At 34.2% G+C, this 14,740-nt stretch overlaps 1 protein-coding gene across 1 annotated transcript in view; it reads left to right on the forward strand.

Moving 5' to 3' along the window:
* The window catches only part of SPOCK3 (SPARC (osteonectin), cwcv and kazal like domains proteoglycan 3), a 366,111-nt gene that overhangs the window by 124,664 nt on the left and 226,707 nt on the right, over positions 1–14,740 (forward strand). Inside the window, exon 3 of the mRNA XM_066279585.1 lies at positions 10,956–11,001. Within this exon, the coding sequence (XP_066135682.1) occupies positions 10,956–11,001 (46 nt within the window). The remainder of the gene's footprint in view (positions 1–10,955; positions 11,002–14,740) is intronic.

Raw genomic sequence — 14,740 nt, forward strand, 5'->3', positions numbered from 1 at the left:
TCCTCTTGAATATTTTGAAATAATTGAGAATAGGTTTTTTTCTTTGCATGTTTGGTACAATTCGACTCTAAAGTCCTCCAGTCTAGAACTTTTGTTTGTTGGGCGTGTTTTGGTTACTGCTCTAGATTCACTCATTGTAATCTGTATATTCAGGTTTTCTGATTTTTTCTGTATCAGTTTGGGAAGACTTTATGTTTCTAGGCATCTATCTGTTTCACCCAGGTTTTCCAATTTGTTGGCATACCTTTTCTCTGTTTTACACAGTATTTAGTTTATATTTTGAATAGTACTATATTTTCATTGACTATATGCTAATGATTTTATATCAGACTTGTAATACGTTTTTAACATGTATATAATATATATTTTTAAAAAATTATATTTGATATGTTAAACATTCTTATATTCAAACTATATTCAATATCTAGTGTCATAGAATTTTTAAAAACTATGAGTTATCAACACAACTAAGAAAATGCTCTTATAAATACCAAAATAATGTGAAATAAATATGGCAATACTCATTGGTTTCTTGCTCCAAATTTAAACAATAAATGAAGTTTTTGATTTATTAATCAGAGAAGTGTTCTAGGATTGGAAACACTTTTATAGTACCTAGAGGTAGTATACCTTAATTTATTCCTTGGTTTTATTTTAAATCAAGGATCATGATAGCATACCAAATAGTCATTTGCAACCTGTGCCTAAAACTCTTTTTTTGTATAATATATCATACAGATTTTTAGAATCATATTCTTCCTTAGTTCCTGGTTATTTATCTTGATTTCCTGTGTGGAAAATATAATAGGCTCATCTGTAGATTTATATCCAAGCTAGATGATATATTTATGGTCAGAAAGGGGAAATGAAATATTTTGCAAATTTGGAAGCCTTAAGATGATGGAAATGGATCACAGATTCAGAATGTTAAATGTCTAAAACACCTTCATTTCCCCCCTCCTAAAAGATTTATTTTCTCATGTTGAAGAGAGTTTTCCATTAAATTTTTTTTTTATTTTTTTATAAGCATTCTTTTATGAGTATAGCAGAATATAGGATGGTAATACAGTCTTTTTTAGTACAAGACCAGCTTTGCAGACCTTTATGCTTTGCAGGTTGTGTGATCTCATTCATAACTACTCTATTCTGCAGTAGTGAGTGCCAAAAAGACAAGGATGGCTGTGACTTGGTTCTAACAAAACTTTATTTACAGAAACAGGTGGTGGCCCTGTCCTAATGGTCATACATACTGACCTGTGGTATAATGCAATGCTTAAGCATACAGACTCTGAGCCGTACTTCTGGGGTTCAATGGTTCAACTCCCATCTCCACTTCTAACTAGCTGTATGATTTTTTTTTTAATCTTTAGAAAGAAAGAGACAGACAGAAAGGGAGAGAGATAAGGAGCACCAATTCATAGCTGTGGACCTTTAGTTGTGCATTGATTGCTTTCTCATATGTGTCTTGGACTCAAGCCAATGAATGATTTTGGGCTTCATTCTATGATCCCACACTCAAGCCTGTGACCCTGTACTCAAGCTGGTGAGCCCACAATCAAGCTGGAGAAGCCCACGCTCACAGCAGTGACCTCAGGGTTTCGAACCTGGATCCTCTGCATCCAAGGTCGACTATCTATCCACTGTGGCACTACCGGTTAGGCTAGCTGTATAATTTTTAACAGATTACTTAATCTTTCTGCTTCACTTCCCTCATTTGTAAAATAAGAGTGATATTGGAAGCAGTAACCTCTTACAGCTGCGTGTAGAGTTTGGCCCAATTCCTGGTATGAACACATGAGCAGGAACTTCAAGCCACTTTTATCCCCCCTCAATTTTATTAAGTATGCTAGTGTTCTTGTAGTTACAGTGAGGATACCCAACATTTAAAAGTTTTTATTTTATTTATTAAGGCAAAGTATTTTTATGTCTTTCCCTGGTATAAATAAATTTTAAGCTTTATATATTAGTGTAAATGTAACCAGCACATGTTCTATATATGTATTCAGAGGCTTTTTACCTCAATTTCCGAGTGTTTCGGGGACAACTGAGGAGTAGCCAAATGGCACTGTCCTTTTCACACAATTTATTTTATTAGTGTGTTTAGTTGGTGGTAAGTCAGGGACCATAAAATATTCTCTAAAAAAATAATAGCCCCACCAAAGTGTTATTAGTGCATTCTTTCAGGGACATAGTACATCCCATGGAAAAATGGGTGCTCCTTCAGTTGTCAATGTGACACTTGGGGACCTGAAACAAATAGTTTTTCTCATATATATCATTCCTTTACACTCAGACAATGCTAACTTACTCTATCTTGTGAACAGATCACATATTATTTCTCCATATGGGGTCTCCTCTGTGAAATCTGATGGCTTAAAAATTATACTAGTCATTCTTTCCATAATAGGGTGAGATGTGAAAATGAGACTGTCATTACACGTAACACATTACAAAACAAAAACGATCCACATTGCTATTTTTTTTTAGCTCATAGAATTAGTAGAATCTGAGCTGTTGAAAATAGCAAACAATAAGAGTTAATTTTAGCAAAATTCTAAGGTTTTGTCTGAGAGGTATAGTGGATAATCACAAAATACAGAAATCCTACTAAATCCATACTTGTATACATATTAAGAGATTAACAACTGTTGTCAATAAGTAGAGCAGCAGCTTATTATATTTCTTCTGGAGATTTGAATGGAAAATGTAATTGTAGAAAGATTAAAAATCAGAGATCTTTTTGCCTTTTGTATTTCCCCCAAATATAAATATTTTTCTGATTGTCTTATTCCTTGGAAATAAATAGGCTCTTTCACTGTGAGACCATTGAAAGAAAGACCACCTTTCTTTCCCTAAAGAGAAGTAGGAGCCAAAACACTCTTGACTTCTGAATGTGTGTATGACTAGGTCCTATTATGGTGAAATTTGAGCCCAGGTACAGTTTTACCTCTTACTGGCTTGTGAAAAAAGGTATTGGTAGTAGGGATGGGGTTTTTTGGAGGGCAACAAGATATATCCAAATAGAAGCCAGTGGGAAGTTAGATAGGAAGGTTTAGGTGCAGGGAAATTAGAGATTGAATGAAAAGTCTAGAAAGAGAAACCAAGTCAGTGAATAAGGAGAAGAATCCAAGAGAAAAATGAATAGAGCACAGATTGACATTTATACACAGAGCCAAGATACTGATGATTCCTCCAGATTTGTTCTGAGAAATCTCTGCCAGCTCAAGTAGCCACCTTCTAAGGCTAAAGCCATCATTCAGTATCAGCTACTCAGGAGAATTGATGGAAGGGTTTACCAAATGGATGGCAGCTTAGATCATGCAAACAAAGGGCAGTTTAGAGGTCTGTATCTATGTATACAAAGACATGCTGTTGTACTAGACAAGAATTGGAGAGCTTACAACTGACTATTTGTATGAGTTGGGGGCTTTCCAATTATTTGTTGCTGTATAACAAATGACCTTAAAACTTAGGGGCTTAAAACCAATTTGTTTTTATCTCTCATGGAGCCGTGCTCCGACTATGAGCAGTTCTGTATCTATCAGTTTGAAGCTCTAAAAAGTGATTGCAGTAGAACGGGTGCTGGGTTTCAAGTCATTTGAAAGTTCAAAATGGCTCTCTCACATGCTGGCAATGATTTCGGATGCCATCCAGGATATAGACCAGTGGCTTTTCCATGTGGTGTTGACTTCTCTCATTGTGGCTGAATGAAAGATTTTTTGTAAACTAGCCCTACTAATTCTTGAAATCCAGTCTGACACATTCTATTGATCAAGCAAGTCATGGAAGCCAGCCACACTGTTTCTAAAGGGAAGAGGATGAGACTTCCTGTATTGTGAGCAGCAGGATGGAAGTATAGTGAGGAAAACAATAAATAGATGGAGGTTATCTATGGAGATTTTCTAATCCTACAGCGATGAGCTTCAGATTCCCCATCTCTAAAGAAGGGAAGACTAGATATTACCTCAAAGCCCTCAGAAAGTTAACTTTCTGGGTTTCTGTGTTCTAAATGAATGTGCTTACAAGCTGCTTTCCCTGTGAACACGTTTCACATACAACATTATAGTTTTACCTGCTTGCTTTCATTCTTCCCATCATACTTTGTACAGACTTCCCTTCAAATGGCCCATTATGGAGTGTTTCTGGCTTTCCTGTTAGCTTCTGAACTCCTTGAAGTCATAGACCCGTGATGGTGAACCTTTTAATAAAAACCACCCACTTTTGCAGTGCTGGTCAATCTGGTCTCTCCCGCCCATGGCTGGACCAGGTTGACCAGCACTGCAAAAGTGGGCGGTTTTTATAAAAAGGTTCACCATCACAGTCATAGACCATATAGTACTTAATTTTCTTTTTCCTGGGCATCTATTGAAAGCATGATAAATGCTTAATGGAATATTAGAAAAAACAACAACAAAGTCACAAGTATCTGATATATCACTGGAAAGTGAATACATCATGCTGTATTGTACATTTGGCTTCAGAACTTGGAAGCCACAGTGAGATACTAAAAGGCTGTTTTCTCGAAGCCTATTCCATATCTTAGCAATCTTTCTTCTAAAATGTACCACATATTTTATTCAAAAAGTTTATTTTTGCTTGATGCCAATTAAAAAAATATTATGACGATCACTAGAATTTTTTTCGGTTACAATAATAATAGGCACAAATTTCTAAGTATTTATTGTGAACTAGAAACTATACTAATACTTTATACATAATATATAATTTAATCTTTACACAGTTTAAGGACATTTGCATTAATCTCAATATCTGCAGAAGGAAACTTAGGACAACTGGAATGTCATGTTAAGTGAAGATAGAGGGTTCTAACCTTATCAGAAACTTTACTCTTGGCCTTGATGTCCTGTTTTGTTTTTCTTTTTGTTTTCTTCTTTTTTGACATTTCTAATTCATTCATTAAAATTATTCAGCTAGGATTTGAAAATTTGTACTAAGGTAAAGTTTATTCTTAAATCTTCATAATTATAACTTCTGTAATTTTCTAAAAATGTCATCATAATTTATACAAAATTTGAAACATGAATGACATCACAGCTAAAACACTATTGCTTTTGGAGGAATCCATTTTTGGTAAATTGTTAAAAATGATAAGTAGTGTTTCACTAATGAAATAAAATTTGTAAGTAGTTAATATAATAAAATGTGGTTATAAATGCCTTAGAGTTAAAAAAATATAACACTATGAAGTGGGACTGTAGATTAAAAAAATAAAAACTAAAAGAATTGCTGTCAGGAGCTTTCTTGTTGAGTAAAGCCAATGTTATCACTTTATGGAGAATTCATTCCAAAGACACTTACTATAACGATAAAGTGTCAATACATGTAGCTAGGCATACCATGGCTGAATTTATTTATTCAATTTGTCTCTGGAACTAAGAATTTTAGCTTTCCATAGACATATACAAGACATATACATATACTTTGTTCTGCAAAGTCTTATGAACTTTATACTACATCAATTTTTCTTCTTTTTTTTTGCAAAGCTATAATTGGTTAAAATATATCTGATTTGTGAGAAGTCTCGTGACTAAAATATTATTTATACATCATTTATATGTTATAGACAGACACTTTAACTATATCTGTAATATATTCATTTATTTAATTATATATTTCAACATATGTGCATGAATATATATGATGTGTGTCTGTGTGCGTGTGTATTTCAAATGGTTGACTACATACAGAGGTCTTATATGAAATCCCAGATAGTCTGCTCTCAGACTTCAGATAGGGAGGAGAAGTACTGTGGAAATATTATCACCTGAACTACTTTGGTATTCACTGGTCATAAAATTTTATAGCACATCTAGAACTGGTCTGGCATATTTTTAGGGTATTGATATGCCACTTCAGAAATACCCACCATTGATAACCATCATGTTAACACTTGTATTATTTTTGCTCTCTGTCTCCAAAAATATACTGTTCTGTATTTCATTTTATACTTCTGAAATACTTTCTTCTGTAGCTTAAAAATATTTAATAGTGGTTGTGTAATATAAATTACAGAATGCTATGGGAATGTAGAACAAAATTATATGCAGTAGATGTAGAGAAGATCTCTATTGCTATTTTAAACTGGCATGTTCAGCTAGCAGTATCTTTTCAAATGCATATTTTAGTAAAATTTTATTGCCTGTACAATTCTTCATAGCCACTGGAACACATTCAATAGCTTAATAATGACTAATATAATGCCTGAAAATTACCCTTTCTGTGTTCCTCTCTAGGCATTGTGAAGTTCTTGGGTATCAAAACTCCTATTCCCAATTGATTGCATGTCAAAATCTATGAGGATGCTTAAATAATCCCTGACCTAGTTTTTTAACCCATATTTGTTCCTTTAGGCAATGGGAGGTTCTATCAGTATAGATGTAGCAGTGAATGAATGAATTCAACAGTTGTTCTTTGGACATAAACTTGTCCTTACGACCTACTTCATCTGGCCAAAGCTGGTTATAAACAGTTATTGTTAATGGAAATTAGTTTTTCTATTCTGGTCATGGTGTTTGTCCCTAGTAATGACCTTCCTAAAATTATTTATTTATCAGAAAACAGCTGCTTAGATATTTATGTATGAGTTATTTGTTATAGCAAAGTATCATAAGCAATACTAAAGCAAAATCATGTGAAGGGATAACTAATTGATGGCAATTCTACACGAAAGGATATTAGCTATTACATATTTGGAGAGAAAGCATTAGTACTACTAGAAAGTGCTCTTAATAAAATGTTTCACAAACTGGATATAAAAGTGAATGTACAATGTTGTTTTAATATAATAAAACATCTGGGAAGAAAAATCTGTTGTTATTAGCAGCCCATCATTGTAGGGTATTTTCATTCATTTGTCTTTTTGTATTTCTCAGTAACTCTGTCCAGTTATCCTCAAAAATATGTGTTTTTTTCTCCTGAGGAGACATTTAGTTGTAGTTGGTGACATTTCTATTTGTCACACGTTGAAGGAGATCACTACTGGTTTCTCCGTAGGGGGCAGGAATGCTATTAAACAGCCAGCAATGAACAGGACAGCCACAATGCCCCAATACAACTAAGAATTACTTGGCTCAAATATTAATAATGCCAAGATTGAGAAACTATATTCTCTATATTAAATAGGCTTTTGTTTAAAATCAAGACAAATAACCACAAGGAAAATATTTAAGCAATAAGATAAATAAATCAAATTTTGTTATATCACCTACCTTTTTTAAAAAAAATAAAAAACAAATGAACAAGAATTTGTTAAATATAAGAACTTGATGAGCGCATAGTATTAAATTCTTGTTGCTGCTGTAATTCGCTGGTGTTAGCTGGGGACACGAGTGACAAGCATTCCGCTTTCCTGTTGGAACACTGAGGCTTAGTTTCAGTCACCGAACCTGCATTTCTCAAAGTGGGGGCATTGCTTGCAGTTGTTTTTGAAATCCCTAGTTGGCTTATTTGGCTCTAAATTAAAGCCTGAGAACAACCAATATTCACATAAAGCTTTTGAGACAAAAGAATTACCCCTGAATGAACACATGTGAAAATACTTTTATTTTGCATCTTGGCAAAATTCCTAAGATTTAATGAGGTGAAACCATTTTCGCAAAAAAAAAACAAAACAAAAAACAAAATAAAAAACAAACCAGATAGTGATATGAGGACACAAATACAAATATCTAAAAATAGCTGGTAGGTTAGCTATTTTGCTTTTTTATACTGTATCAGATCCACACAATGGCCAGACTTCGAGATTGCCCTTGACATAGCCCAAAGAACCTGGCTTGTGTTTCATGTTATGATTATAGAAACTTATAAAACTATGGTCCAGAACTAACCTAATATCATTTTATTCTGAAGGAAGTTAAATTAAAAGTGGTTGAGGTTAGATTTTATAATATATATATATATTTAATTTCTGCTTATCTGTAAAGATGTTGAGAATTTCAAACACTATGTTATGTCAAATGTGTTGCTTTCGTGTTATCACTGTCAGTTCCACACCTCTTCCTCCTTCTTGGTCTGTCTTATGTATACAGATGTGGTCACTACTGCAGTAAACGCTTACCCACATCTTTTTGGATGATGTCACTGGTAGCTGTACCACTTCTGAACAGTCTGATGTGACAGCAGGAACACTTGCCTCATTGCATTAACTGCTACAGTTATAAATGTAGGCTATAAGAATATTTATTGCATCCAACATTTGACATTTTGTAGGGGCGGGACTGTTTGGACATCACTTTCACAAATGTTAGGGGTAGTTCACAGTTCTTACTCAAAGCACTCAAGGACTTGGCAGCAGTGAAGAGAATGTGTCCCGTGGTAATGCTGCCCAAAGATACTGAACTGACGCTTGCGATTAATGTATACTTTATTTAGCATCTCCTTTATGCCAGGTGTTGTGCTGGCATTTTACATTTTTTTATAACTAATCCCTACTAAAACTGTACCAGATAGGTAGATGTTATTTTCCAACTTTATTCATATGGTTCTGGGATTTAGATTGTCACCCTTTCTAAAACTATGCAGGTAGTAAGGGGTAAAGCCAGCCTTAAAATATAGGTTTTCCTGTCTCCAAATCCATCCCCCATGTGCTCATTGTCTAGCTTTTAGTTTCACTTCAGGAGAAATTCCAGTCCCTCTTTGTGCATGGATTGAATAAATGGTCATCATCCCCAAACAGTGATTTATAATTAAAAAAGAGGAAAGATTTTAAATGAGTGTGCTATGATCTTTGGCTAAAGTTTAGAGACTTTGAATGAAGTAATTTAATTTGAAAGCTTGATTTTTCAAGATTTCCATTATGCTAAAATTATTTTTAAAAAGAGTTTTAGCTTGACCAGGCATTGGCACAGTGGTTAGAGCATTGGCCTAGAATGCAGAGGACCCAGGTTCAAAACTCCAAAATCGCCGGCTTGAGCACAGGTTCATCTGGCTTGAGTGTGAGATCATAGACATGACCCCATAGTCTCTGACTTGAGCTCAAGGTTGCTGGCTTGAGCAAGGGGTCACTGGCTCGGCAGGAGCCCCCAGTCAAGGCACATATGAGAAAGCAATCAATGAACAACCAAAGTGCCATAATGAAGTGATGCTTCTTATCTGTCTCCTTTCCTGTCTGTCTGTCCCTATCTGTCCCTCTCTCACTCTCTGTCTCTCTCATTTAAAAGAAAAAAAGATTTTTGGAAAGACACTAAACAAACATTATTTATTTAATTACCCAATGGTGTCATCCTCCATTAGTTTAATTCGAGATAATTTTGCAAAACAGAACCTAGCATCACGGATCATCATAACATGCCTTTCTTTTTACATAATCCTATTGCAACATACATATAATACTAATAGGTGTCTTCTGTGGTTTTTCTTTTTTTTCTTCTTTTTCATTTGAAGTTGGTCTGGTGGGAATGCAAGGGTGGTGATGAATGATTAGTCACAGTAAGAGAAATCTTTTGTAGCAATTGGAAATTTTTGAATAAACAAATTAGAGAAATGTATTTATTTCATAATTAAAATATGTTCCACATTTTCCTCTCTGTACTTTGGGAGGGTATAAGCAAAGAGATGAGGAAGGAGATTCAAAGAATCTCCCCTTGGCCTTTTTGCATTTCTACGTTCTGTAGCTTTCCAGTGGGTGGCTTTGTGGGTCCAAGAGTACTGAGCTAGGAAACGTTTAATCAATGAGCTTTACAATGTGCTACTTTTTCTTACTACAGTGAAAATAGCTTATTAATTTAAACAGTGAAATCTGTTCTACTTAAATAAAAGGTGATATGTATGAGGAGTTTGTATTAGATTTTTCAGGATGCAAAACAGTCAGTAGCACAGTTTGTCAGTTTGGCTTTACTATTTAAAATTTTTTTTTCACTATGCTTTGCTGTACAACTGTGTTATATGCTCATATTTACAAAGTTTAGAGTAAATATATAGTAATGATTCTTTTCCATGTCAAAGATTTAAACTTTAGGCAAGATTGAATTAGGTATGCAGTTTTTTAAGTTTTCAGTTGCATTTTGATGAACTCCTTAGACAATCAATTAATAAGTTATTTATTTGCATAAAGGATATTTATACTCTATTAGTTAATGAAAAAACACTTGGTATTTTTCCTATTATATTATTATTTGTATTTTTCTGAAGTGAGAAGTGGGGAGGCAGAGAGACGGACTCTGCATACACCCAACTGGGATCCACCTAGCATGTCCAGTAGGGGCAATGCTCTGCCCAGGTGGTCCATTGCTCCATTGCAACTGGAGCCATTCTAGCACCTGAGGCAGAGACCATGGCGTCATCCTCAGTAACCGGGCCAACTTTTCTCCAGTGGAGCCTTGGCTGCAGGAGGGGAAGAGAGAGATAGAGAGGAAGGATAGGGCGAAGGATGGAGAAGCAGATGGGTGTTTCTCCTGTGTGCCTTGGCTCGGAATCAAACTCAGGACTTCCACACGCCAGGTTGATGCTCGACTGCTGAGCCAACCGGCCAGGGCCCCCTATTATATTTATAGTTTCATTTACTATTATATTAGTGGAAAATGAAGTTGTATAATTGGAAACTAGCAAGACACTTTTATAGCTTATTAGCTCAGCATAATTATCTGCATGTTATATTGAACATTGAATTGCAGTTGAAAGTATTGCATTGTGATACTTCAGTACAGTGACAACCCAGAATAGTTCAATTGTTAGAATAACCACTAACTTGCAATGAAAATGAACACATTTATTGAAAGACATTTCTATAATATGTAAACAATGTATTCCCTTTTGATAACTGTTGTTTTTCTCTTGTTCCTTTTTTTTATTTATTATTGTTTTTTTATACTTTGCTGCTTGCCATTGCAGGAAGTAGAGGTTTGTATCCAGTATTTCATACTTTATTTTAGATTTTCTATTAATATATACATTTTGATTACTCATACATACTCAATTCATCTTATTTTTCTCCTTAGGATGATTATTTTCGCACTTGGAGTCCAGGAAAGGCCTTTGATCAGGGTAAGAATCAAATTCTTCTAAAATAAAAATCTTAACATGTTTGTAATCACTGTTTTGAACATGATATTAATTGTCTGGTTAGATTTTAAGATGCTAAATAGGAGATTTTAGATGAATGGAAAAAAAATTATGCCATAATTGATTTCATTTCAAAATAATGTAGTTAGAAGGAAGTTAATTAGCTAACATGATTATGTCAGGGTGACTCTTATTCTTAGATACATATCCTAGGTACTAATTTAGACTTCAAAACTATACCATGCCCATTTTTATTAGTTGATACAAGTCACTTCATCTAGTTTTCAAATATGGTCAAATGCATTCACTAGGAAATAGATTTATTTGCCTACAATTTTGAAAAAAAATGGCTTTGCAGTCCTTTTTCAAACTAAACTTTTATTTAAAACAGAGCTGATGGATAATTAGCTGTGTTCTTAATAAAGCCCAAAAGGACAAGTCTTACATAATATTAGGGTCCCCTCACCTCTGTACACACAGTGTACAATTCCGGTTTGCTTACTTGAGAAAGAAAAGCAGAAAATATGATTGGGAAAGAAGTACTTCCATATGTGCAGTGGGCACGAAAGCATGAGACTCAGTGCAGTGACACGTATCTGAGTGAGCAGATTTGTTCATTGAGTTGTACAATATCAGAACCAGAGACTCTCCTTTTTACAATTGAAAACAAAAGAAATTACTAATTTACAAAGGCAATAGTAACCTTACAGAGGAAGAGCATCACTTAAAGATAGAAATAATTGCCTGACCTGTGGTGGCGCAGTGGATAAAGTGTCGACCTGGAACGCTGAGGTCGCCGGTTCAAAACCCTGGGCTTGCCTGGTCAAGGCACATATGGGAGTTGATGCTTCCTGCTCCTCCCCCTGTTCTCCCTCTCTCTCTCTCCCCTCTCTCTCTAATAAAAATGAATAAATAAAAAAAAAAAAAAAAAAAAGATAGAAATTATTTTTAAGAAGGAGCCATAATATGTTGTTAAAGGAAATTTAGGATCGTTTGATATGTCTCCAAACTTTGATTTAATATTTGTAATGAATGCTACAAAAGGTGACCTCTCTGAGAAGGAACCAACCCAGACAGACCTAGACAGGGACTGTTGTCAACATTGACCGTAACCCGCAATCTGAAACAGTCATTCGTATTCAGACCCCTCTTTAATATTAGTACTTCCTCTGTACTTCATGTGATTTCACTATTACTTTCCAGTGTGTTTGTGGAATCTGCATCCTAAAATTCTAAAAAATATATATTTTATTTGACTGCTCATAAGGCAAGGGAAATGCACTAAAAGACAGGCAATGAAAAAATAATGACCTACAGACTGAGATACACTTGCAACCTTTCTTAGAAAAAGAATTCCTATGATGGAATCATAAAACTTGAAAAACTGGAGTTATGTATGAACTGGATGTTAACACTTAAATTTGCAAGAAGATGCTTTGTTGTTTTATTTTTGTGTGTATGATGATGTCTTAAACTGCAATTTATCCCTTACCAAAAAACAAACAAAAAAAAGCCTGCTATAGTGAGACTTGCAAACCCTAGTATATCTTAAAACTGATTTACATTAATTTTCAAAGAGGTTTTCAACAGACTAAACCAGTGGTAGTCAACCTGGTCCCTACCGCCCACTAGTGGGTGTTTCAGCTTTCATGGTGGGCGGTAGCGGAGCAACCAAAGTATAAATAAAAAGATAGATTTAACTATAGTAAGTTGTTTTATAAAGATTTATTCAGCCAAACTTAGCGAAAATCTGACATAAAGTATTTGGTAAGTAATTATTATTATATATTTTAACTTGCTGTAACTCTGCTTTATAAATTGTATAAAGTAAAGTTACTTCCCTACTTTATAAATCACCATTACTATGGAACTGTTGGGTGGTTAGAAAATTTTACTACTAACAGAGATACAAAAGTGGGCAGTAGATATAAAAAGGTTGACTACCCCTGTACTAAACTGTAAAAAAAACCACATCATATTTATGAGGAAAGGAGAAAGCTCATAACATTATAGTAGCTGATATTCATAGTGTGCAATATGGAGTCACTATTCTAAGTATTCAATATATTAGCTCATTTAATCTACAAAACGGTCCTGCCAGATTGATGGGGAAGGTGAGGGACGCACCAACGGAGGTTAAGCTCCTGCCCAAGGTCATATTCCTACAATGTGGCAGTCAGAATTTGGTTCCAGGCAGTCAGACCCTGAACCCCATTTCTTGACTACTATGTGTTACTCATATGAGAACTGTAAAATCAAATGATGGCATACTAACTGAATTTTAAAATTTATGCTTGAAAAATAAATATTTACTTAACAGACATTAGAAATAGAGCTGGAAGCTTTGTTTCTTTGTTTTAGAGACTATTTTGTAGATGATCAGACCCTGGGTTTTGATTGACTGAACATGTATAGTTAGTAAACATACATAGGAAAATGTTATATGGTAAAAAAAAATTTACATGAGATACATGTATTGTTTTCTGCTTATTTTTTACTTTGAGTCAAATTAACCAACTTCTTGGTAGACCATGCAGGAGAGTAATGCAAATTTTCCTTTCTCCAGCTAGTACTGAATAAGACCGAGTACATCATTTGGATAGAATAGACTTGAAATATGTTCATTTTCAATATGTTTGTTGTTCTTCCTGATGAGAGAATCTTCTGTTAAGTATTATTTTTTAAATCTGATTAAGCTGTTGAACATAAAATAGTTTAGAACACTTTTTATGAACGGTTATATTTTTAAATATATTACACTTTTTATTAGTTTATGAACAGCCATTGCATATCAATATAACTTGGTATTTCACACACTTTCTTTTTGGGAGGGACAAAAATTGCCTTAGCTCTATATTTTTTATGCTTCTATTTATGCCATTTCAATTATATTTATTATAATATTTAACTTTTATTCTACAGAATGCTTCACAAAATATGCAGAAATTAAAGTAGCACTGAGAATGCTAATTAATGTTCCATAATATAAATGGCATCATTTCTCAACCCCAAACTCCTCTGTACACACACACACACACACACACACACACACACACAGCTAAAAACATGGACACACATTCATACACGTATAAACTTAGACATTTTTACACACCTCCAAACATACCCACACATATTTGCACCTGTAAAGGTGCTCTTAGGTGCAAACCAACTGATTTTTCATACACATTTTGTCTATCTTTTGGTTTAATTGGAACAGATGTTCCATCTCATACAAATGTCTTATCATTAATCAGAACATTTCTACTTCGTTTACCAAAAAAAAAAATAAGACTTTCAGTAAAATACAGTGATTTCAAATGAATTTATGTAAAAACTGTTTCAGTGATGGTAAATCTGTTTTGTAAAAGAAAAGAAAACATACTGATGCCAATGATAAATTGCTTTGGTTATCTTTACTAGAAATTTCTGTGCCATTACTTCTCTTCATTAGAGTGGCTAATCGTGAGTTGACATAACAGAAATCGACTGAAAAATAGTTTTAATGGGGACATGCATCTTCTTGAATGCAGCATAAAGCTTTTATGTTTATGATGACAAAGGAGTGAATTGATGCATGGATAAAACTAAAGTGAGAGCCTGATAAATGTTTTATTTACTTTTTTATTTTTTATTTTTTTACAGAGACAGAAAGAGAGTCAGAGAGAGGGATAAATAGGGACAGACAGACAGGAACAGAGAGAGATGAGAAGCATAAATCATT

The sequence above is a fragment of the Saccopteryx bilineata genome, chromosome 1, assembly GCF_036850765.1.
Source record: "Saccopteryx bilineata isolate mSacBil1 chromosome 1, mSacBil1_pri_phased_curated, whole genome shotgun sequence".
NCBI lineage: Eukaryota > Metazoa > Chordata > Mammalia > Chiroptera > Emballonuridae > Saccopteryx > Saccopteryx bilineata.